General features: G+C 40.4%; 1 protein-coding gene across 1 annotated transcript in view; it reads left to right on the forward strand.

Annotated features, from left to right (window-relative positions):
- Positions 1–25,080, forward strand: part of VPS41 (VPS41 subunit of HOPS complex) — a 487,204-nt gene that overhangs the window by 290,547 nt on the left and 171,577 nt on the right. Inside the window, exons 8-9 of the mRNA XM_077491629.1 lie at positions 17,781–17,900; positions 24,819–24,965. Of these exons, the coding sequence (XP_077347755.1) occupies positions 17,781–17,900; positions 24,819–24,965 (267 nt within the window). The remainder of the gene's footprint in view (positions 1–17,780; positions 17,901–24,818; positions 24,966–25,080) is intronic.

Below are 25,080 nucleotides of genomic sequence, written 5' to 3' on the forward strand. Positions count from 1 at the left end.
AACCTTTAGAGATTACAGTACTCCTTTCCTTCCTTTATCCTTTTTCTACATTCATTTCTAAAAAGATAGAATCCTCTTTGTCCAGGCATCATCCAGGATAAGCCTCTGTTCCCTGGGCTGAAATACTGGCTCAGAGATGACGGTCATGTAAATTCATGTTGTTCTGATACATATCAGACATGTTGTACCCTCACCTTGTGACTGGGGGAAGAGGAGACTGAGGAAGTGCTTCCTATGCCTGCAGCAAACTTAATTACATCATCTCCTTTTGGCAAAATAATTTGATGGGAGCTCAAGCACTTATTTTTAACCACCTCCCACCTGTGGTATAGACAAATGACGGTGGGTGGGGTGCTCTGATTTTGAGTCTTGTAAAGTTACTAAAAAGGCTCACTTTATATAGCATGGGAAGGACACATGAATATGAGTGATATAATTGCTGCTGCCCCAAATGGGTCACAATGTGGGTGTTTTCCGCCATGAAATTACAATCATTAAAAGTTGATTTAAAAAAGTTTTTTATTGAAAAAATAGCAACAAGACATAAACACATAAACATTTAAAATATGAGCTCTGGTCAGAGATATGTACCACCAGTCAATTTTACAATGATATAACCATACAACAGTACAGTGGTGTGAAAAAGTGTTTGCCCCCTTCCTCATTTCCTGTTCCTTTGCATGTTTGTCACACTTAAGTGTTTCGGAACATCAAACCAATTTAAACAATAGTCAAGGACAACACAAGTAAACACAAAATGCAATTTGTAAATGAAGGTGTTTATTATTAAAGGTGAAAAAAAATCCAAACCATCATGGCCCTGTGTGAAAAAGTGATTGCCCCCTAAACCTAATAACTGGTTGGGCCACCCTTAGCAGCAACAACTGCAACCAAGCGTTTGCGATAACGTGCAATGAGGCTTTTACAGCGTCCTGGAGGAATTTTGGCCCACTCATCTTTGCAGAATTGTCCTAATTCAGTTACATTAGAGGGTTTTCGAGCATGAACGGCCTTTTTAAGGTCATACCACAACATCTCAATAGGATTCAGGTCAGGACTTTGGCTAGGCCACTCCAAAGTCTTCATTTTGTTTTTCTTCAGCCATTCGGTGGTGGACTTGCTGGTGTGTTTAGGATCATTGTCCTGCTGCAGAACCCAAGTTCGTTTCAGCTTGAGTACACAAACAGATGGTCGGACATTCTCCTTCAGGATCTCTTGGTAGACAGCAGAATTCATAGTTCCTTTTATCACGGCAAGTCTTCCAGGTCCTGAAGCAGCAAAACAGCCCCAGACCATCACACTACCACCACCATATTTTACTGTTGGTATAATGTTCTTTTTATGAAATGCAGTGTTCCTTCTACGCCAGATATACTTGGACACACACCTTCCAAAGAGTTCCACTTTTGTCTCATCGGTCCACAGAATGTTGTCCCAAAAGTCTTGGGGATCATCAAGATGTGTTGTGGAGAAATTGAGACGAGCTTTGATGTTCTTTTTGCTCAGCAGTGGTTTTCTCCTTGGAACTCTGCCATGCAGGCCATTTTTGCCCAGTCTTTTCCTGATGGTGGAGGCATGAACGCTGACCTTAACTGAGGCAAGTGAGGCCTGCAGTTCCTTGGACGTTGTTGTGGGGTCTTTTGTGACCTCTTGGATGAGTCGTCGCTGCGTTCTTGGGGTAATTTTGGGCGGCCGGCCACTCCTGGGAAGGTTCACCACTGTTCCATGTCTTCGCCATTTGTGGATAATGGCTCTCACTGTGGTTCGCTGGATTCCCAAAGCTTTGGAAATGGCTTTATAACCCTTTCCAGACTGATAGATCTCAATTACTTTCTTTCTCAATTGTTCCTGAATTTCTTTGGGTCTCGGCATGATGTGTAGCTTTTAAGGATCTTCTGGTGGACCTTACTGTGTCAAGCAGCTCCTATTTAAGTGATGCCTTGATTGTGAACAGGTGTGACAATAATCAGGCCTGGGTGTGGCTAGAGAAATTGAACTCAGGTGTGGACAACCACAGTTATAGTATGTTTTAACAAGGGGGGCAATCACTTTTTCACACAGGGCCATGATGGTTTGGATTTTTTTTCACCTTTAATAATAAACACCTTCATTTACAAATTGCATTTTGTGTTTACTTGTGTTGTCCTTGACTATTGTTTAAATTGGTTTGATGTTCCAAAACACTTAAGTGTGACAAACATGCAAAGGAACAGGAAATGAGGAAGGGGGCAAACACTTTTTCACACCACTGTATATGTTATTTAGTCTGGTATCCAAATTACCAACGCGTTTCTGCATGCATGGTCAGTCTTCCTCAGGGGGTTAATTTGCTGTCAAAGAATATACAAGCATTGTTTATATACAATTAACAGTATACATTTCCACAAACAAAATACCTTGTGTTCACAAGGAGAGATTGTAGAATTATGTAGCATAGTTAGCAATGAAGGGTGTAAATCGACAATCTCCTGACCAGAGTTCCTTTAAAAGTCAATCAATGATCCCGTGCATTCGTGTCACACACACGCCAGGGGAGAAGTTCGCTCCCATGTGACTAACAATGAGTCACGCTGAAATGCAACCAACGAAGAATGGGGGAAGAAAGAGAGGTCCGGACACCTGCGGCAAAGGTCCGAATGAGTATCCAAATAGATAGCGATAAGCCATGATTCATAAACTGATTGAAAATTTGTAGTGTATTAATTATCACCGGTATCAATGAGGTATCTTATATATATATATATATATATATATATATATATATATATATATATATATATATATATATATATATATATATTATGGTATAAAATATAAATGTGAATATGTGCAGTAATATGCATATGAAAATTACGAATTGTAATGAGAAAGGATATGAATAAGATTATGAAATGTGAGGTAATAATCTAAAAAGTGAAGATGATAAAAAAAGAATAATCCTTATAAATAAATGACAAAACCACAGTCAATATGAGAAAATAAAAATAGGATCGAAAGTGAAAAAATGATAAATAATTAAAAGTGATGAATACGAATGGGTAGGTAATGTGTAAATGTGTAAATACTGGTGCGTTGGCCATAAAATAGAGGACCTATTTAGAAAATGAAGTGCTCAAAAAGCATCATGTTGAATATGATGTAATTATGAAAAAGTGAGTATGATAAGGTGTTAAAAAATATTCAAAACAAATCCTACCACTATACTCAGTGTGCTAAACATTTCAATGTGACCATGTATCTATAATTATTAAAAATATATATTGTACCTTGTGATGGAGATCGCAGCAGCCAATATTTAAAGCTAATGCCAGATTGAAATTAGCATAGTCCCTATATGGCCATGCAGGCTCACTTTATTATATTTGTTTAAATTAAAGTAATTGTAAAGTGTAATTTTTTTCTATAAAAATAACAAACACGATATACTTACCTGCTCTGTTGCAGTGGATTTGCACAGAGCAGCCCGGATCCTCCTCCTTCTCAGGTCCATCTTCTTCTGTGCTCCTGGCCCCTCACTCCTGTCAAGTGCCCCCACAGCAAGCAGCCGCAACCTGCCCCCCCCTTCTGATTGACTAGCCGACTTTGACAGCAGCGGGAGCCAATGGCACCACTGTTATGTCTCAGCCAATCAGGAGGGAGAGCCTCGGACGGCAGAGACACTTGTGGATATCGCTGGACAGAGAGGGGGCTCAGGTAAGCATTGGGTTTTGGGGAGGCTGCTGCACACAGAAGGCTTTTTATCTTAAAGCGGAGGTTCACACAAAAATGGAACTTCTGCTTTTCAGGACCCTCCCCCCCTCCGATGTCACATTTGGTACCTTTCAGAGGGGAGGGGGTTGCAGATACCTGTATAATACAGGTATTTGCACCCACTTCCGGGAATAGACTCCCGTTCCCCAAACACCCCACTCCCCCCCCCCCCCCCCACACTGTCTCCTGGGAAAACACACAGGTCCCAGGAGATAGCGGAGACCAGTTCGGACGTGCAGCACGAATCGCACATGCGCAGTAGGGAACCGGAAGTGAAGCCGCAATGCTTCACTTCCTGATTCTCTTACTGAGGATGGCAGCAGCAGCTGCCGAGAGCCGAGCGGTTGACCACTTTCGGCTGCTGACATCGCTGGACCCTGGGACAGGTAAGTGTCCATTTATTAAAAGTCAGCAGGTGCAGTATTTGCAGCTGCTGGCTTTTAATATATATATATTTTTTTTTTAGGTGGATCTCCTCTTTAATGCATAGAATGCATTAAGATGATAAACCTTCTGACTTCACAACCCCTTTAAATGAGGGTCCTTTATATACACCCGCCACTTACATTTTAACAGTGTATGTAATTTAATTGCAATGGCAGAGCAACTAATTTGAAACCCTTACCTGTATTATTATTTTTTTGTAATGCTCCCACTACTTTAGCTCTGACATGCTTGTAAGGAACATTGGCTTCACGTGGATCCTGACATGTTCAAGAAACAGGGGTTTACTTGGAGAAAAGGGGTTGTGGGTGTATTTCTTTTCTTTTTTTTTTTTTTCTAGTTTAGTTGCAAATGAGCTGTCGAATGGTTGATATGAGTCTTTGCTGTCTTAGTATATAAAACTGTTCATTTATAGAACAGCATAGTTTAAATAGAGATCCAGTGGAGTGATTTATAGTTCCCCATTCCTTTCGGCAAGTAACCCCCATCCCACCCCACCTTTTTTCCTGCATACTAGGCATTTAAGAGGGACCAACACTATATTTTTAAAATAATGACAATCAGGCATTTTGTGGTATGTAGGGACACAAAAATGCCAGAGAAGAAATACGCCGTGTTTTGTAAACTTAGAAATGTCAGTGTGTAAATGCTTTTGGAATTACATGCCACTGAGTGGGCTGATTTAGCTTGACCTGTTTAAAGCTACAAGCAAAATACATTTTCTTCCTGTAATTATTATGAACAGTTGTGTGCGTTTGGGTATGCTTGGCCCTCTAGCATTAGTGGGTCAAAAAGATAGCAAGGAACATTTTATAATGTGGATAGGCATATAAATAAAGCAGCATGCTTTTAACCATGTCTGCACCTCGGTGCTACAATGATGTAAATTTATCTGGAGGTTGTTTGGCCACTTAAACATTCTCAGCATGCTGTCACAACACCAGCAAGAAAAAAACTCACATTTGAAAGGTTTCTTCGTAACAAATGAAAAATATTCTGTGTATTGTCCCTGCTTTATTAGTGGGCTATTGCGTGATTTTTTATTATTTTTTTTATTCAGGGAAAGGTCTAGCGATTAAAAATTTGATGTGTGTTCAACACTTCCATACACATTTAAAGACATTGGGGTGAAGCATATTAAATAAATAAAATGTCAAATCTTGGCCTCAATTCTCCATTTTATCAGTTTGTTACTTATGTCTCTTAAAGGCTCCATCTGGGGCTAACTTTCAGAAGCATGGTCTCCTTGTCTTTACTGTTGGGGCTCTAGTAATTCTGCACATAGATAGTGCTGGAAGGTTACTGTTCTTACATGCTTAGTCATTGATGAAATTAATTCCTGATGACCAGAATTCATTGATTTCTAAATACTCAGAGGCCACATTTACCAGCAGCTGCATGTATCCTTGACAATTATGTGATGAATTTGCATATCTATGTAACCCGGTCTGTAGCTGATGACTGCGGGACTTCTGTTGGTGCTGTATGATCTTTCTGGAAATTTGATGTCTATTATAACCACTTGCCGACCAGTTGCCATCATTCGGCAGCAGGTCGGCTCGTTCCCATGAATCGTCATAGCTTTACATCGGCTTTAAGATCCATAGCAGGCGCATGGCCGCTGCACGGTGGGGGACCCGATGTGCGTGGCTGGCAGGTGCGATGTCCGGGAGAAAGACGAAAAGCAAGCTCTGGAATGCCGCACTCTTCAGAAAACCACTTTCTTTTATTGGAAAATCACATCACAGCTCAACAAACACAGCGAACAAGGAAAAATTGCTGACGTTTCGCACTAACTGTAGTGCTTAATCATAGCCAGTGACATTTACACAGTAATCGCGCATTTTCATAGCACTGATCGCTGTATAAATGTCAGTGGTCCCAAAAAAGTGTCAAAAGTTCCTGATCTGTCTGCCGAAATGTTGCAGTCCCACCAAAAATCGCAGATCACCGTTATTACTAGTAAAAAAAAAAAAAATGCAATAAATCTATCCCCTATTTTTTAGACGCTATAACTTTTGCGCAAACCAATCAATATACGCTTATTGTGATTTTTTTTGTTTTTTTTTTACAAAAAATATGTAGAAGAATACACATTGTCCTAAACTGATGAAGACTTTTTTTTATTTTTTGGGGGGATATTTATTATAGCAAAAAGTAAAAAATACTATTTTTTTTTTGTTGTTTATTGTGCAAATAAAAAAATCGCAGAGGTGATCAAATACCATCAAAAAGCTTTATTTGTGGGGGAAAAAAAGGACGTCAATTTTGTTTGGGTACAATGCCGCACACCCGCGCAATTGTCAGTTAAAGCGACGCAGTGCCCTATCGCAAAAAATGGCCCGGTCATTTAAGAGTGATTTTATTTTGATGCTGTAATTGTATTTGACGTTTACAGTATTATACAGATTGTGATTGAGGCCCTGTCACTGTGTGAATATAAGAAAACGTTACGCAGGATTTGCATTTAGGGTTAATGCGCAGATCAAGACTATCATTTCTGAGCAGAGAAAGCTGTATCTTTGACTTTCTCCAGATTCTGTAATTCTGGTTCGGAACTTTCAATTCTGTGTCCAGGTTTTGCAAGATGCCTGGAATCTGTGTGAGTACACAGGTATGCAGGGTCGTTATATACTCAGGTCTGAGGATAGCTTAGAGCAGTGATGGCAAACCTTAGGACCCCAGATGTTTTGGAACTACATTTACCATGATACTCAACTACACTGCAGCATGCATGAGCATCATGGAAAATTTAGTTCCAATACATCTGGGATGCCAAGGTTTGTCATCAGTGGCTTAGAGCCTCTGGTTTTGAAACCACTTCCAGTACGGGAGACAGAAGGTGTCCCACGCTGGAAGGCCCCAGCTAGAAGCCACGAGACAAAGGGTCTCACCAAGGGGTCAGAGGGCCCCAGCCAGAAGCCAAGAGACAGAGGGGCTCACCGAGGGGGCAGAGGTGCCCCAGTGGCTAGGAAATGGGAGGTCTCATTCCAGGAGCAAGGTTGGCTTTTATCGGGATGTCAGGAGAACCCCAATTCATAGGCCAGGAGTGGACCCTGCAGCTGGGCACTGTGAATAAAGGCTAAGAGAGCCAAGTGATCCAGGAGTTCTGGACAGAAGGAATGGTAAAAGGAGCAGCAGTGCTATCAACAAGAGAGCCAGGTGCCTCTGCATTTTTATTGTTTGTATTTTGTGTGAAAGTAATCCCCTGTGTGGGAAATTAATGGCTGACTGCTGATCATGTGGTAAGGGGTCAGGATCAGCCCTTTACTCCGATCCTTGATCAGCCGAGTCTCCCCGACAGTGCATGCTCGGGAGGACGTACATGGGCGCCCTCCTGGCAATTAAGGCCTTGTAGCAGGTTAGGGATGGGGGTAATAAAAGTGGGCTGCCATGCCCATAAATACAGTCTTGGCCTGGCACAACTCCTTGTAAACACACCTACTGCTTGAATTTAATCTCTCCAGTGCCACAAGATGTACACTTCCAGCATCTGGCTGCAGTGCTGTTGTGCTGATGTGCGAAAATCAGGATTTAATGGATGAATGCAATTTGTCACTGGATCTCTGGATCAGTCGTTTTATCCACACTTCCAGTACTTTTAACTGTTATATCAGGTTTATTGGAGGATCTTGACTAGTTATTAGTATGAGAAGTAAAGTGGTTACATGTCAACTCTAGCTGAAAGTATGTAAATGCAGCAACTATAAACATACTGTATAGTGTGAGCCAAGGAAAATGATGTTTAGAAAAAATTTTGAGGATCAGTCAGTGCTATGTAGGCCTATTTTTTTTCCTTTTTATTATTGGGTAACTAGCTGCTTTTCTTGCTGTTCTGGGGAAAATGACTAACATCAATATGCATAATCATAAACTAAAAATACAATTGTGTAACTTTTGCTGCTGCGCAAATGCACCAAAATCTATGTAGAAAATGAATTGATAATGTAGCTGTTTTGAAATATCAATAAGCAGAAAATCTATAGATCCCATTAGATGGGGAATAAAACATTAACCACTTGTAGCAGGCTATATAAATTGTGTCCAGTCAACATCCATTAGGTTAGAATGTTTAAATGGATTCTAACAACTCATAAACAATTTCCTATACAACAGCGTGTCCATGTAATGTAGGTTGGTAAACCTGGATAATCATTATAAGTACTTTGCTTCATAATTTATTTAAAGCATCCTTTACATTTAAATGGTCACCTGTCAGATGAATTCTATAGCTTAAGTATATCCCACATGTCCCATTATTCGTTTACAATGTGCAGATCCATGTGTGATTAAAGGGAGCCTATCATAATAGAAATAAAATTGCTGCCTTCTTTGACTTGATTTTTCATTTTGTAGAGCCAAGGACCTTTATCATGATCCTGGCTTTACTACCCCGAGAGCTCAAACTATAGAAATACAAAAAGCAGTGCCAAACCAAAATAGGATAAGAGTCCAAGGTCATTTTAATTGTGGATTAAAAAAAAAAGTCATAAAAAAACAGCTGACACATTTTGGGGCAACACCACTCTTCCTTCATCAGGGCTACAAGAATGAGCAATAAACATATCTACCCAGAGAGTCCTTGATTAAAAAAAATAAATAAAAAAAAACATACAGGACTGGAGTTCACAGATTTCACTGGTGATAGTGGCATGTTTGTTCAAAATAAGGAAAAGCAAGATTTGCATGAGATACCCAGAGTCGGCTTCTTTAAGTTAGCGATGACATCTCCTTAATTTCTATTCTCACAGGTCGATCACAGAGGCTGTCAGTCACAGGCTGTGTGCTGGAGATCCCTCTCCTGTCACCATTTTTCTCTTGGTGTCAGGAAAAGTTGTCGGAAGTGATTCATGCTGATAGCAGAGGAATGAAGCAACAGACAAAAATTATACTTACTCTTAATTGAGACAAGTACATTCTATAGAGGGATATGCTTTGTTCATATTCCACGTCTGAAGTTTACAACCACTTTAAGTCTTGACACAGAGCTTACACTGGTCGCCTTCTCTTTTTTCCCCGGACGGAGGAAAATCCTATTTTTCTATCCGTCTGCAGAGCGGATCGGATGAACACGGACAGATCGTCCGTGCTCATCCAATGCCCATAGAGGAGAGTGGAGAGCTGACAGGGCGGTCCCTGCACAGTGTTCCGGGACCGCCCAGTCCGCCGTCGGCTCAGCGGGGACAATGGAGCGATCCCCGCTGAGCAAGCGGATCACTGATCCGTCCCGTGTTAAAGGGGCCTTAAGCTGCACAGAGAACTTTTCTCCACCTGAAAAATGCATACAGAAAATGCACATTAAAACACATAAAAAGTGCCTAAATTGCACCACAATGTCATGGGCACCATCGTCAACTGATAATGCAAATGTGTGTGTGTGTGTGGGGGGATGGGATTTGGGTTTGGATGTGTGTTTTCTTAGCTAGTTGCTTTGTTTCCTTTAAAGACGGTAGAGATCACTTTATCTCAGGGACATATTTAATATGAGATGTCAAGAACGGAGATACGTGAATCAATCTATGAATCTGGCAGACTAGGGAGAGTCTCTGATTCTTTAAACACGTGTATTTGGTTTTGAAGAGTCTACACAGAATCATCCAATTTATGAAAAGAGGCAGTCAGGATTGTTGCTGTAAATGCTGAATCTGCTGTGCATGGTAAAATTCAAAAAAACACCGCCGACTAGTTGAGGATCAGGTTTATCCAAACTGTCAGTCTCCCCTGGCTTGTGAATCTGTTTGCTCCTACCGAGCTGGGAACGATGCCGACATTGCTTGTTATGGCAATAATAAAGGCACCATGGTATTGGTCTACAAAGCAATGCATTATTGGGATAAAGTGACACTAAATATATTTTAATTACTAAAAATAATCCATTCACATTCACTATTTAATGATCCTGTGAGCTATTTTGAAAAAAATTCTTACTGTGTTTTTCTGCATCCTTGTAACATCCTCCGTGAGCTTCCAAATCTCTTATTTTTTTTCCTTCATTCCTGTTTAGAGCAAGCAATGTACCTTACTTGTGGTCATATGCACTGCTCTGTACAGGTTGCAGAACCCATAGTCCCTAGTCCTTCTCAGCAGTGAGCAAGAGAGGATGACTTTCCCTCCGTACAGTGGGACCAGGTAGACTAAATGTAGCCACACTCTAACAGGAAGCTGGCATGACAGCAAAAGGAGATTTGGAGGAGGATGGGAGCAATAGTATAGTACAAATAGTAAGAAGTATACTTACTCTTAACTGAGACAAGTACATACTATAGAGGGATATGCTTTGTTCATATTCCATGTCTGAAGTTTACAGTCACTTTAAGTCTTGACACATAGCTTACACTGGTCCTCTTTATTCCCAGCAGTCACACAGAACAGAGCATTCTATGAATTAACCACTTAAGCCCCGGACCATTTTGCAGCTAATGGACAAGGCCCCTTTTTGCGATTAGGCACTGCGCCGATTTAACTGACAATTGCGCAGTCGTGCGACGTGGCTTCCAAACAAAATTGGCATCCTTTTTTTCCCATAAATAGAGCTTTCTTTTGGTGGTATTTGATCACCTATGTGGTTTTAATTTTTTGTGCTATAAACAAAAATAGAGCGACCATTTTGAAAAAAAAATGCTATATTTTTAACTTTTTGCCATTATAAAAAAATAAGCATTTATTGATTGGTTTGCGCAAAAGTTATATAGCGTCTTCAAAATAGGGGATAATTTTATAGCATTTTTATTAATATTTTTTTTTACTAGTAATGGCGGTGAATTTTTATTGTGACTGCAACATTATGGCCGACACGTGGAGAGGTTTGTTTACACTTGTCTCTCCCCGTTCTTCAGCTCTGTGAACCAATTACGGGACACTGGCGGCGATCAGGTCCCACAGGCACGGTCACGAGCTCAGGACTGGGTCACGAGTGCGCCGCCGGTATACGTCAGCAGAATGGCACGGCTGGGCACAAGCACATACAGGTACATTGCCCTTTAAGAGCCCAGCTGTGCCATTCTGCCGACGTATATCGGCGTGAGCCGGTCCTTAGGTGGTTAAGGTGAAAAACCTTCTGTGCTTCAGACCCCCCCCCCCTTTTTTTCTTACCTGAACCTGATCTTTTCAGGAGTGAGCACAAGCCCAGTGGCTCCAGCCGCTGTCTCAGGTCCTCATTGGATAGATTGATAGCAGCAGCAGCAATTGGCTCCCACTGCTGTCAATAAAATCCAGTGAAACAGGAGCCAGGGGTGGGGCTGAGTCCTACTGTCTGCGTCAATGGACGCAGCATCGGGGCTCGTGAGAGTGCCCGCAAGGGTGCGCCTATGGAAAGCGGCTCTATGTGGGGACACCCGATGAATAGGAGGAGCCAGGAGCGCAGCTGGGGCACCCCAGAAAAGGAGGATCCGGGATGATCTGTGCAAAACCCTTGCACAGAGCAGGTAAGTATGACATTTGTTTAAAAAACAAACAAAAAAAAAAACCTTTACAATCACTTTAAAAAGTCCTCACTGGACCCCACCAATCTTAACAACTTACACCACATCCCCTTACTCCCCTTCTCCTCCAAACTCCTTGAAAGACTGGTCTACAACTGACTGAGCGACCATCTGACTATGAACAAATTTCTTAATCCCCTTCAGTCTGGATTTCACCCTCAAGACTCTGCTCTCCTTATACCTGCCAACGACCTACTAACAGCTAAAACCAACTACTCTGTACTACTTCTGGAGATCTCTGCTGCCTTAGAAACAGTGGCCACCCCCTCCTCCTCAAAAAAACTCTACTTTTTTGGTCTCCGTGACTGTACTCTTCGCTGGTTCTCATCCTACCTATCCCATCGTACCTTCATGTCACTTGCAACTCTACTTCCTCCTCTCTTCTTCCTTTCTCCATCGTGGTCCCTCAAGGTTCTGTTCTTGGACCTCTCGTTTTCTCAATCTACACCTCCTCCCTGGGTCAGCTGATTGCCTCCTGTGGCTTTCAATATCATCTCTACGCTGACGTCACCCAAATCTATCTTTCCACCCCCTAGCTCACTCAATCTGTCTCCTAATGCATCACCAACTTATTAACAGACATATCAGCTTGGATGTCACATCACTTCCTAAAACTCAACCTATCTTAACCACTTCCCACCCGGCCAATGTACATATACGGCCGGGTGGGAGCTCTCTACTTCTGAGAGGACGTTCAGGAACGTCCTTCAGAAGGAGGGGGATCGCGCGCGTGCCCGCGCAGCGGCGCGATCCAGATGTGCTTGTGTCACCTGGACATGGCGCATCTCGGATCGGCAGGAGGGCTCTGTGAGTGGCCCTCCTGATCACATTACGGCCGTGTCCAATCACGGCCGTCATGTGATGTAAACAAACAGCCGGTTACTAGGCAATTGGCTCTCTTCTCACACGGAAGTCGTTGATGAGGAGAGGAGAGCAGATCGCTGCAGCCGGCTGGTGATCAATGAGTATGAGCTGTTTTTACAGCTTTTTACTAACTGATCACCAGTCTAGTATAAACCTACAATGTAAACACACGTCACTACAATACACATGTCCCCAAATAATAAAAAGACATGTCCCCAAATAAAAAAACACATGTCCCCCACATATGTCCCACTAAAATCACATGTTCCAATGATTATCTGCGCACATATGTACGTGATCATCTGCACACATATGTACATGATCATTTGCGTACATATGTCCGTGATCACACAAATCAATTATTTATACACTTAACGGATTTTTTTTTACCAAAAACATGTAGCAGAATACATTTTGGCTTAAATTTATGACAAAATTTGATTTTATTGGATTTCTTTTAAAATAGAAAAAGGAAAATATTGTTTTTTATCCAAATTTCCTCTATTTTTGCGCTTATATCTCAAAAAATAAAAACCGGAGTCGAGAATAAATACCACCAAAATAAAGCTCTATTTGTGCGAACAAAATGATTAAAATTTAATTTGGGTACAGTGTAGCATGACCGCGCAATTGTCATTGAAAGTGCGAGAGCGATGAAAGCTGAAAATTAGGCTGGGAAGGAAGGGGGCGAAAGTGCCCTGTATTGTAGTGGTTAAACAGAGCTCATGATATTTCCTCCCCCACATACCTCTTCCCCTGATTTCTCTGTCAAATCAATGGCTGAACTATCAAATCGCCCCCCCCCCCCCCAAGCTAAGGGTGTTTTCCTGGACTATGAACTATCCTTTCGGACCCACATGCAATCACTATCCAAAGCTTGCCATCTCAACCTCAACCAATGTCACCACAAAGCTTCTAATTCACTCCTTTGTCATCTTTTGCCTCGACTACTGCAACTCTCAACTCACTGGCTTACCTTTAAATAGGCTACCTCCCCTTCAGTCCATCATGAATGCTGCTGCCAGGCTCATACACCTTACAAACCGCTCTGCGTCTTTTCTGCAAACCCCTCCATTGGTTGCCACTCAACCAATGCATTAAATTCAAGATACTAACTGATTTGGGATAGATTTCCAGGTATGGTATGTCACACTATAGATAAACAACAAATCAGTTGCAGATAACCTTCAACATATGTTGCCAGATGGTCATGTCAGAAAACATTCCAAGTTTCCTGTTTTAGCCATCTCCGAGGGTTCTTGAAGAGTCCATGACACAAGAGTGAATATAGGCCTACATTATATCTTTGTAATCTGACTCGTTCCTTTATCAGGATGTTAAAGACTTGGTAGATTCTGGAGATTTATTTAACACCAAGGACTTTACACAACTGAAAAGTTGCAGAGGATGGTGCACTGGAAATGACGTGGTAGCCCAGTAGAAGTGAGTACTGAAATGAACCAAAGGTGAATAGCGCCACCATCCGGAGTCTTCAAGATATTCTTCTACATAAAGTGTCAGCACATCACAAGCTCATTTAAAGAGCAAATGATTAGTTATAAGAATAAAGATTCTATATTGGAGAATGCAACAGGAGGTGTTGGGCACACAGTGGTGGGCAGGGGCACGCAAATCTCCCAGGTAGAGTCGGGGGTCTATCCCATCTCACTATGCTCAAAATATAATTCAAATATCACATTTGGGTTATCTGGCAGTGAACAGTTCTATGTATTCTGTGAAAGATTCCATGTTATGTAAGAGTTACAGGGGTTGGATAAAAATATGGAAACACCAGGTAAAAGAGCAAAATTGTTATCTAATATGGTGTTGGACCACTTTTGGCATCCAAGACAGCCTGAATTGCCCTGGGAATTGACAAATAGAAGTCCTGCATGATGGATAATAGACTCTGATACCACTCTTCATGCAAAAATCATTCCAAATCTCGCAGAGATGCCAGAGTCAGATAATGAGCCTGAACCTTGTTCTCCAAAATTGACCATAATGGCTCTATGATATTCATCCTGCGGCGCCCAGGGAAGGTGCAAGACTTCATCTACATGCTTGTCAAACTGTGATTTAAGAACACTAGCTGTGTGAATTGGAACATTATTGTCTTGGTAAATGGTGCTGTCTTCGGGAAAGAATGTCTGCACCATGGGGTGCACATGGTTGGCCAAAATGTATACATAGTTGCTGGCAGGGACTCTACCTTTCAAGGTGATGATGGTGCCTGCAGAAAACCAAGATATGGCTGTCCAAACCATGGTTTTCCACCATCATGCTTTCTGTTGGCACAAGACAGTCCTGGTCGTAAGCATGGGATGGTGTTTGCCAAACGTAAACACATCTGGTAGTTGGGAACAATGTGAATTTCGATCGGACCATATTAGTCTTCCATTTATCGATAGTCCATGATTTATGGGAGTTGCACCATTCTCTACTCTTCTGAGCATTAATATCAGTCACTTTGGTAAGTGCAGCTCACCCATAAATGTTTTCCTTAAGGAGTTCCCTCCGCACAGTTTTTGTGGATATGGGCTTTTGAAGCCTGAGATTGAGCTCTGCAGTCACTTTAGCAGCATTTGTTTTCTTATGTCAGGTTAAAATCCTGCACAATATCCTGGTCAGCTGACCATATCGACCGTGCTTATGCTTATCAGACAGCATTTCCCAGAAACTGCATATGCTATCATAACCTTTGCAAACAAATTGGCAACTTCAGTCACAGAGGCACCAGCTAAGGGGGCACCAATAGTTTGCCCTCTTTGAAACTTTCTTTGAAACTGACATGATACTGCTGTATTACTAGTAGCGCACGCAGTAAATGATGAACGTGAGGCATCCAACCTATTAGTTAGATGTCTTATCACACAGAGGAAGCAAAAGAATGTTACATCGCTTCTGATTTCAACGCAAAACGTTCTCACTTTCACACCTGCAAATCATGTAGGTCAGGGATATGCAATTAGCGGACCTCCAGCTGTTGCAAAACTACAAGTCCCATCATGCCTCTGCCTCTGGGTGTCATGCTTGCGGCTGTCATAGTCTTGCTATGCCTCATGGGACTTGTAGTTCTGGAACAGCTGGAGGTCCACTAATTGCATATCCCTGATGTAGTGTTTCCATATTTTTGTCCAACCCCCTGTATATAAATCTAGGTGAAGAGATGGACATGAGTACAAGGTTGAAATTTGGTGTGTGTGATTATCTCTTCAGGCAAGATGCACGATTTTGGAAATAAAAGGTGTTTTAATATTAGAAAAAATACCAATTGTTTTTTTTTTAAACCAGTAATTAACGTCCGACAAGTAGCAATAAAAAGAGCCTTTCATCATGTTCTAAAGAACTCTCTCTGCATGCTATGAAAAAACTTGCTGTTCAAGCAGAGCCCTCCCAGAGAATGCTAGAAGCCTTTGTAACACTTTTTTTTTTTTTTTTTTTTTGCTTTTTTTTTTTTTTAATGACCGTTTTATAGGTTAATGGCTAAAGGTTTTTTTTTTTTTTTCCTCTGTGTAAAATATGGGTTCTCATCCACTAATTTTCTTCTCTATCAGTTTGTATTTCTGGAGTTGTAACACTTTAGCAATTTGCATGAAATGTCCTCTGACCATGACCCCTGTGAAATGGAACCAATATTTTAAAACCTTTAGTTCACAAGATCTGACCAAAAGTCATTTGCACAGTAATGATTTTGCTCAGGCACCCATGGGTGTAAGTGCTGTCTACAGTACACCCACAAGATGAGCACAGTTGGACAAAGACAAAATTACAAGATGTTACCCTTGCAGGTTTGCCGTGTTATGTGCTGCATAGAAAATGTGTATTGTTACTTGCTCAAGTGATATTGTGGATTTTAATTGCTGTACTCTGGCACCATCTTGTGGCAAAATGTCATATTTTCATTTTTATCATCCGCAATTTGTTTTTCCTCCACATACAGAACTGCAACTTAATTTATAGCATTTATGTTGTGTTTTTTTTTTCTTTTCTGGATTTTTGGTTGATATTCTGTCTCTGTCATTTAAATTACACCTATGATAAAAAAAAAATATAGATCCTTAATTTCTTTGTGTGTGGGCAAATTTACAAAATCTGCAGGGGATCAAATAATTATTTCCCCCACTGTACATGTATAGAAGATGAGTAAAAGATATTGTACAATCTTTTTATTGAAAAGCCAAGAACCATAATAAGCTACTTAATTTAACCAAATATCTCTGAAGACACGATGGCATTGAGGCATTTAGTTGATTTATGCTGTGATGTGTATTTTACTGTATTTCTGTCTACAGTGTTATTTATACCTAAGAGAGTGGAAAAGATGTTCCTCCTTAATGGGACTTTAATGGCCCTAGTGATTGAAGAATCAATCACAATATGCAATACACAAGTTATAATAAGAAAAAATTGTAGAAAAATATATCACTTTATTAAATACATATATTATAAAAGAGGAATCTGTACATGTAAACAAGATAAGGGCAGAATAACATAAAAGTCAACATGGCATGGCAATGACTATGGTATACTTGTAAGTCCCAGATTGCCGTGGTTGGGTGGTATGACGTATATTTGGTGTGGTCCCTGGACTCCGCCATATCACCTAATCACGGCAGTCCAGGATGTTTGATTCTGCTGTTTTAGGCTGAATGTAGCCATTTTTGCACACTTAAAATAATACAGTTGAATATTGGATGTGAGATCTTTTTCATATGCACTAACGGTTCATCTTTCTGGACATGCTTTCTTAGGAGCATCTCCTTATTCTAGGTCCAAATAATACACAGAGGTTTAGGACCTAGAAAAAGGGAGTAGACCCCTGAAATTGTTTCTGATAAATTCACTTTTAGTGCAAATATAAAGGTATCATACACAGTCAGTTTTGATGACTGGATGTGATGTCTGACTCAGACACTGATACCTGCTTGGATGGGGACTGAAAGTTATGGGTGCACTTTTTTACATTTGGAGGAGCATTGACATAGCACTGGAAGGTAAACAAGGATTACTGCTGTGTGCCAGCTTATGCTTTTTAAAGGCATGACAAAAAAATATGTTTGGATGAGGAACATTTGAAATTTGGGTTAAGGCTGACAGAATGTATGTTCAGAACCAGGGCCTAGCTAAAACATTAAACCATTCCCTATGTGACATAGTTGTGATTGAGAAGTTTCCAGACAAAAATAACATTGTTATATTGTGTTACAGATTCATGCATTTTATCTCTATTTGTTTTAGTTACTCTTATATGAAAGAACGTGGCTGAACCGATGGAAAACAACTGTCCTACATGAAGGAGAAGGGAATATAACAAACATCAAGTGGAGAGGGAATTTCATTGCTTGGGCCAATAATATGGTAAAATGTGGACACCTATACATTTCTTAAAGGCTTATCTTTTTTTCTGTTCAGTTTATATTATTGCAATGTTTTATTACTGATATTGATTATCTTTATATACAAACTTTGCTCATGTTGGCCAAAGAAGACAGCCAAAGTACCTGACTAGATCTCAATACATCGAGCTGTGCTAAATTATATATTGTGATTTTGGATTTACTGTGAAAAATATCTCACGGTAGAGCTACTGCTTCTTGTAATTCAAATAAATAATTGTCATTTTTATTTTTACTTTTGGTTTATGCACATTTCTTTTTTCAAAGTTTCTTTTTTGTTTTTATTCACCTTGGTATATAGTTTTCTTTAAAGTGATACTAAAGTATTGTTTTTTTTTTGCTTAAAAATAACAAACAAGTCATACTTATCTGTTCTGTGCAGTGGTTTTGCACAGAGCAGCCCGGATCCTCCCTTTCTCGAGTCCCTCGCTTGCGCTCCTGGCCCCTCCCTCCTGAGTGCCTCCACAGCAAGCAGCTTGCTATGGGGGCACCCACGCTGAACCGCTGCTCCTATATGTTAATTTAGACAAGGAGCCACAACTCAGCCCTGGTTCCTATCTCTCCTCACTGAGTTTGATTGACAGCAGTGGGAGCCAATGGCACCCGCTGTGTCTCAGCCAATTGGGAAGGAGAGTCCTGGACAGCCAAGTCTCTCCTGCAACATCACTGGATCAAAATCGGACTCAGGTAAGTATTAGGAGAGCTGCTGCACACAATCTTTTTTTTTTTATATCTTAATGCATTAAGATAAGAAACCTTCTGCCTTTAGAATCACTTTAAAAGTATGTCCATGAATGCTGGAAACCCCCAATTTCAAATACATTTTATGACCCTTTTACTACCCACACTACACTCAGAACAAACATATTTTATGCATATTATGTAATTTAACAGGCATCTATGCAAGTTTTTGTGTGTTCTAAAACACATTTTTGATTATGCCAAGTAAAAGAGAAATTTTTGAAATATAAAACTGGCATGATGGGAGCAGCAAAGCTAGACCCAGAAGCTGTGTTTTAGTAGAGTCCATCTTCCTGTAGTAAACACTGTTGCATTACTGCATGGAAATGCATGTCAACTAAACATCCCTTTTTTTTTTTGTGGTGGGGGGGGGAGCAAAATATTAAATGGTAATTTATTAAATGTTTTCCTTTTTTTTGTTTATTGTTTATATAAAATAACAATAAACCTGCGCTTGCATACAAAACAACAACTTTTTTTGTTATTCTCCGTTTTCCTTTGGGTACTTACCTTTACATCTGATCTCCAATTCCTATTCTCACGATTACTTTAACACTTTGGTTTTCCGTCACTTTCTATATCAGAGACAATAAACTAGTAGTGAAGGTGAATCTCAGACGGACAAAAAAAAGCAAGTTGTAACCTTTCCAATTTCTACAAATAAAACAAACAAAAAAAAACACTTGAGCCCTAGGGGGCATTTTAAAATGGCACTGGTGCAATGGGTATTCGTCCCGGCGCCATTTTAAAATGGCACTGGGAATCGGTGGCTCTGGAGGGTCTGAGCACAACTTTAGGCGGGAACTACCAGCTAATTGTTTCAGCTCCTAGATTTTGGATCTTGCTACACACTGATCCAAAGGAGCTTTTGTAACAATTCATTTATCTTTATAGTGTAGTAAAGTGATATCACACGTGATTCCACAGCACTTTCTCCAAGTATGGGGGCTTGGGATAGAGCTGAAGCAGCTGTTACTGGTCTCTCCCTGCAGCAACAGATCGTGCCCATAGTGATCTATTGTTAGCTTACTACACAGTGCTCTACTGGAGTGTTTGTAGCAGATCATTGTAAACACAGTACTTCAGTACTTTGTTTATATTGGGAGTTAAGTGACATAAAAAGTAGAAAAAAGTGAAATATACCATGGATAGATATTTATTTAACCCCCCCCCCCCCCCCCCCCCAGAATATTACCTAGGACCCAGCAATGACATGTTGATGATCTGGATGATATTTTCATTTACTGTACAAGTGATGCAATGCAATATCAATAATGAAGGTCATTATTGTGCTAATTTGTACCCTCATCTGCTCTCACTCGAGTCATCACAAACCTGTGTTTGTCTATGGATGCAGGCAGCATGGCCCACATGTGTGCCCCCATAGGAAGCTGTTTCCTATAGGGGTGCCTGGAAAAGTGGAGGAACCAGGAGCACCAGTGGGACCCCAAAGGTGGCGGATCAGGGCCACACTGCAGTTCCATTTTCCAGAGCAGTTAAGTATAATATGTTAGGGAAAAAAAATTAAGACTTTACAAACACTTTAATGTTTTGTTGCCAGTAAAATCATTTATTTCCTCTGTGTATGTTAAAATGCAGTATTAAAGGGGAACAAATTAAAATAATATGCAAACTTTCACTTTGAGCGTTAACATTTCACTATGTTGCTAAAAATCCCACTTAATGTGACTTTGAGGCTTTTGATTTGGGGGTAAGTATCTGGGGGTGCACACATTTCACAAATGTGTCTGGGGAAAAAAGTAGAGGAAAAAACACTTTTATTTTCCAGTTTTGCACTATTTAGAAAAAAAAGAAAATATATCTACAGATCTGTTAAAAAAAAAAAATAGTAGTATGATCGTGTAGCCTGCAAATGCCATGTGGTATAAAGACTCCAAAACCACTCTGGGACTCAAGAAATAAGGGAGGAAGCAGCCCCCGGGCTCTTGGTTAATACGCTGTCAACTAATAAGTAGCACTTGTACATGTATAATGTCTGCTTGTTTAGAGGAGTCTCTCTGTTTACATGTCTTCATTTTATTCCAAATACTATAGTAATTTATTGTCTGCAGGTTCATGCAGAACCTTTTTTATAGAGTTGTTGAGTAGTAATTATTTATTAGTATTTACTGAAGTGCTGTGGGAACGAGCTGTTATTTACATGACAGTGTGATGTTGAGTCAAAATAAATATTGTTATAATGGATCACTTTCTGATCACTGCCAGTACCCTTTGTCTCCACTTCAATCACAAATAGCAACACAACCTCATGATGGGCAATGACTAAGTAAATGATTTATACAGTCATGGTTGCCTCTACATGAATAATTCAGCTATGATTGCTTCAATGACCGAGAAAAAACTTTCAAGTATTGGCTCAAATACATTATCATTTTTTTATCTTGGCTCCTACCTTTATATCAAAGTGTTTGAATAATAAATTGAATCCATATGTTGAAGCTAGGGCCACCAAACAGGGCTCAAAGAGCCCAACAACAAAGTTTTATTTCTTTCATTTCTATTTTTTTTTTTTTTACTGGAAATATTATATTTTTTTTATATATTTTATGAACTGATTGTGCTTAAAGCTGTAATCTGCTTATATTTTGCTTTCCCTGGTTCCTTCGGTCCTTCCGCACCAAAATGCTAATGAAATTCTTAAATGAAATAAAACATACCTTTCACTAAAATCCTTAAAAGGATTTTAACTCATCACCTTGTAAAACAATGCATTCAGCTTAAGATTTCTGTATAGATCTAAAAAAAAGTGTGTGTGTAATGTATGTATATATATATATATATATATATATATATATATATATATATATATAAAATCTCAAATGTGTGTGTGTGTGTGTATATATATATATAATATAGTGTGTGTGTGTGTGTGTATAATGTATATGTGTGTGTGTATATATATATATTTATGTGTGTATATATATATATAATTAATGTATATACACACTGTGCATATATATATATATATATATATATATATATATTGTGACATTGGGGTGATTAGCTCAATTGGTAGATGCATTTTTTAGTCCACATCAGTCAGGCGTGTATGGTTAAGGGCCTGGTAGCCCACGTTTATTAGAAGAAAACAAAATATTAGTCCATCCAGTAATCCCACGCAGGGGTCCAAGCTTAAATTAAATACAGCAAAATCAGAACGAAAATGCTAGCCCACCTGGCTACTCTTCAGCAGTACTGCTGCTATAGGTACTTGCCCCGTCCTGGAAACTGCTTGGACGCACACAGCTTCCAACCCTTCGACACACAGCACACGGCTCCTTGGACGCACACAGCTTCAAGTCCTTCACACAGCTTTGGACATGCACAGCTTCAAGCAGCAAGCTGCTCACACACCACCATCCTACAAAAATCCCCTCGTTATATGGGCTGTGTGCAGCTGGGCACACACCCTGCTCGCTAGCCTCAAGACCCGGACACAGGGTTGGAGATCCCGTCCCACCCATAACTCTCAGGGATCTCCAAACTACAGAATCCCATCTGGAGCTAGCAAAACCTGGAGAAAACTGACAGAGCAGTTTTCTCCATTTAAACTCTACACTCTGTAGTCCTGCAGTCCGCAGATATGCAAACTGTGTCTCCTTTACCTCTAATTTCATAGGGACAGAGCCTCGCTCTGTCACAATATATATATATATATATATATATATATATATATATATATATAATAAAATATATCTTTTTCCCCCCTTTTTTATAAGTGATCACATTCCCCTTGTTCTCAGCTGCATAAGAGCTTGGGGAGGGGAGAAGTAAGAGTAAACTGATCTTCCCAGTGAATGGCTGTGCATTTGGGGGGGGGGGGGTTAGGACAAGTCTGATCATTGGTGGAGAGTTCCCGTCACAGCAAAAGGAACATACCATGGTGTGTTCCCCTGCTTAGTATGTCGTCGTTTTATTAGGAAAGCAGGAGGACTGGCAAGAACACCAGGGATTTCACACAAAGAAAGCGATAGAAAGAGAACAGGACACTTTTTCTTAAAAAGTACATGGTACAGTAGGCATATAAAATGCCTGGGTTTACCTACTCTTTAATTTAGTCCCAATGGCATTATTACTGGGTCTCTGTGCTTTTCTAAACAATGCAGGTGGATAATGGCTGCCTGATACAATTTGTGAGCTGGCAATTATCAAAATGCTTTGACGAGTGGATTTCAGTCCAGAGAAGTGGCCATTCTTATGACCTGTACACGCGTTCCAACTGCCGCTTTCGAAGTGATCGTAGTAATCTGATTGTTATTACACAGCTTTTGAGAGCCGATTACTATCCGATGGGACAAGAACAAAAATTGTTCTTGTGCGATACCGGTTCGTACGATTTTTGTTTAATCAGCACAGTTGTTCGAAAATACAATACAAATGCACTGCAACACATTACATCACATCCTTATTTTTATTCTGTCGTACAAGAGTTTTCATCACTCTAGTAAACTATAAAATGAGACTAGCACCCAAAAAAAGGGAGATTTTTGAATTGTGTACACAGGCCATTAGGCAGGCTGCATTTGTATTGGAAATGCCTACATGATTGAAAGAACTGAAATACAATAAATGCAAGGGACAACCCAGAGACAACAAGACTGGGTAGATCAGTGGTCTCCAAACTGCCACCCTTTATTCAGCCCTTGGGGCACTACAACTGATACTAACTAACCTTTCCTCCCACAGACACCAGTGAATGGGGTGCTATTCCTCCCACTGACACCAATGACGGGGCACTATTCCTCCCACTGACACCAATGACGGGGCACTATTCCTCCCACTGACACCAATGACGGGGCACTATTCCTCCCACTGACACCAATGACGGGGCACTATTCCTCCCACTGACACCAATGACGGGGCACTATTCCTCCCACTGACACCAATGACGGGGCACTATTCCTCCCACTGACACCAATGACGGGGCACTATTCCTCCCACTGACACCAATGACGGGGCACTATTCCTCCCACTGACACCAATGACGGGGCACTATTCCTCCCACTGACACCAATGATCGGGTGCTATTCCTCCCACTGACACCAATGACAGGGCACTATTCCTCCCATTGACACCAATGATGGGGCGCTATTCCTCCCACTGGCACCAATGATCGGGTGCTATTCCTCCCACTGACACCAGTGGTGGGGCAATATTTTCCCTACAGACACCAATGATGGGGTGCTTTTCCTCCCAGTGATATCAACAATGGGGCACTTTTATTCGGATGGATACCAACAATAAGGCGCTATTCTGATTTTCTACTCTCACTGGCCACAGTCTGTCCCCCCCTAAACTATGAAAGACAGTAAGCTGGCCCCTTGTTTAGAAAGTTTGGAGACCCCTGCTGTAGATAAACATTCTTAACCTTTTTACCTCAGAGGATCCCTTTAAACAAAAAAATTTGTATGTTTCAAGGAACCAAATACTAAAGCTAATTGGGGATTAGTGGGAAAATGCATTGAACTTAGTGGTCAGGGAAGAATTGCACCCCCCCCCCCCCTTAACTAACCTTTTAGTTACATCTGACATGTGTCACGTTTCACATGCATACATTTTTTTTTAGAATACAGAGAATATGTGTATGTGAGTGTTTTTTAATAGGCTTGATTTGGTGACAGGGCCTCTTTAAAGACTAAACATACAGTATGAAAGCATGACTGCCAGGCAACTAGCATTTTGTGAGTGAGTGAGTAGAGTGTGAAGTCCGTAGTGAAGTCCGTAGTGGCTGCATTTATGTTTCCAACTGGAAATTGTTATCATCAAGAAGCACATTGAAATATAAAAAGAACAAGCGAGTAACTTTTTTTATCCCAGAGTTTTGTGTCTAAAAACATGCATTCTGCTGAAAGCCTGCCCGGTACTTTGTAAATAATGGAACTAAATGTTTTTTGTTGCTTTCCTCCTCCTCACCTGTTATTAACTGCAGTTCTACCAAGTAGTTCTGTCTTTTCAGTATGTAAAGTAGCTTTTTAGCTTATCTGCAAGTGGGAGGTTTACATATAAGTGATTTGAATAGAAATATAGTATACCAAACTGAAATGGAAGTTTTCTTGTGCATAATTTGTTATAGCTGAATAACTTTGACATCTGTTTTATCATTGTGTGTTGTATGTAGGGTGTAAAGATACTTGACATAATAACAAGGCAAAGGATAACTAATGTGCCCAGAGATGATACGAGCTTACGCCCAGACATGTACCCCTGCAGTCTCTTTTGGAAAAACAGTCTGACTCTCATCATTGGATGGGGAAAATCTGTTAAGGTAATTGTGTAACGTATGACTTAAATTTTCTTGTTGGTCTCGTTCTAATTTATGGTGTAACCGAGTACTTTCAAACTTTTTCTGCTGATTTGCAATTAATATTTTTTACTGATCG

Source organism: Lithobates pipiens, unplaced genomic scaffold (assembly GCF_037356315.1).
Source record: "Lithobates pipiens isolate NorthernLeopardFrog02 unplaced genomic scaffold, aLitPip1_a1.2 Scaffold_19, whole genome shotgun sequence".
NCBI lineage: Eukaryota > Metazoa > Chordata > Amphibia > Anura > Ranidae > Lithobates > Lithobates pipiens.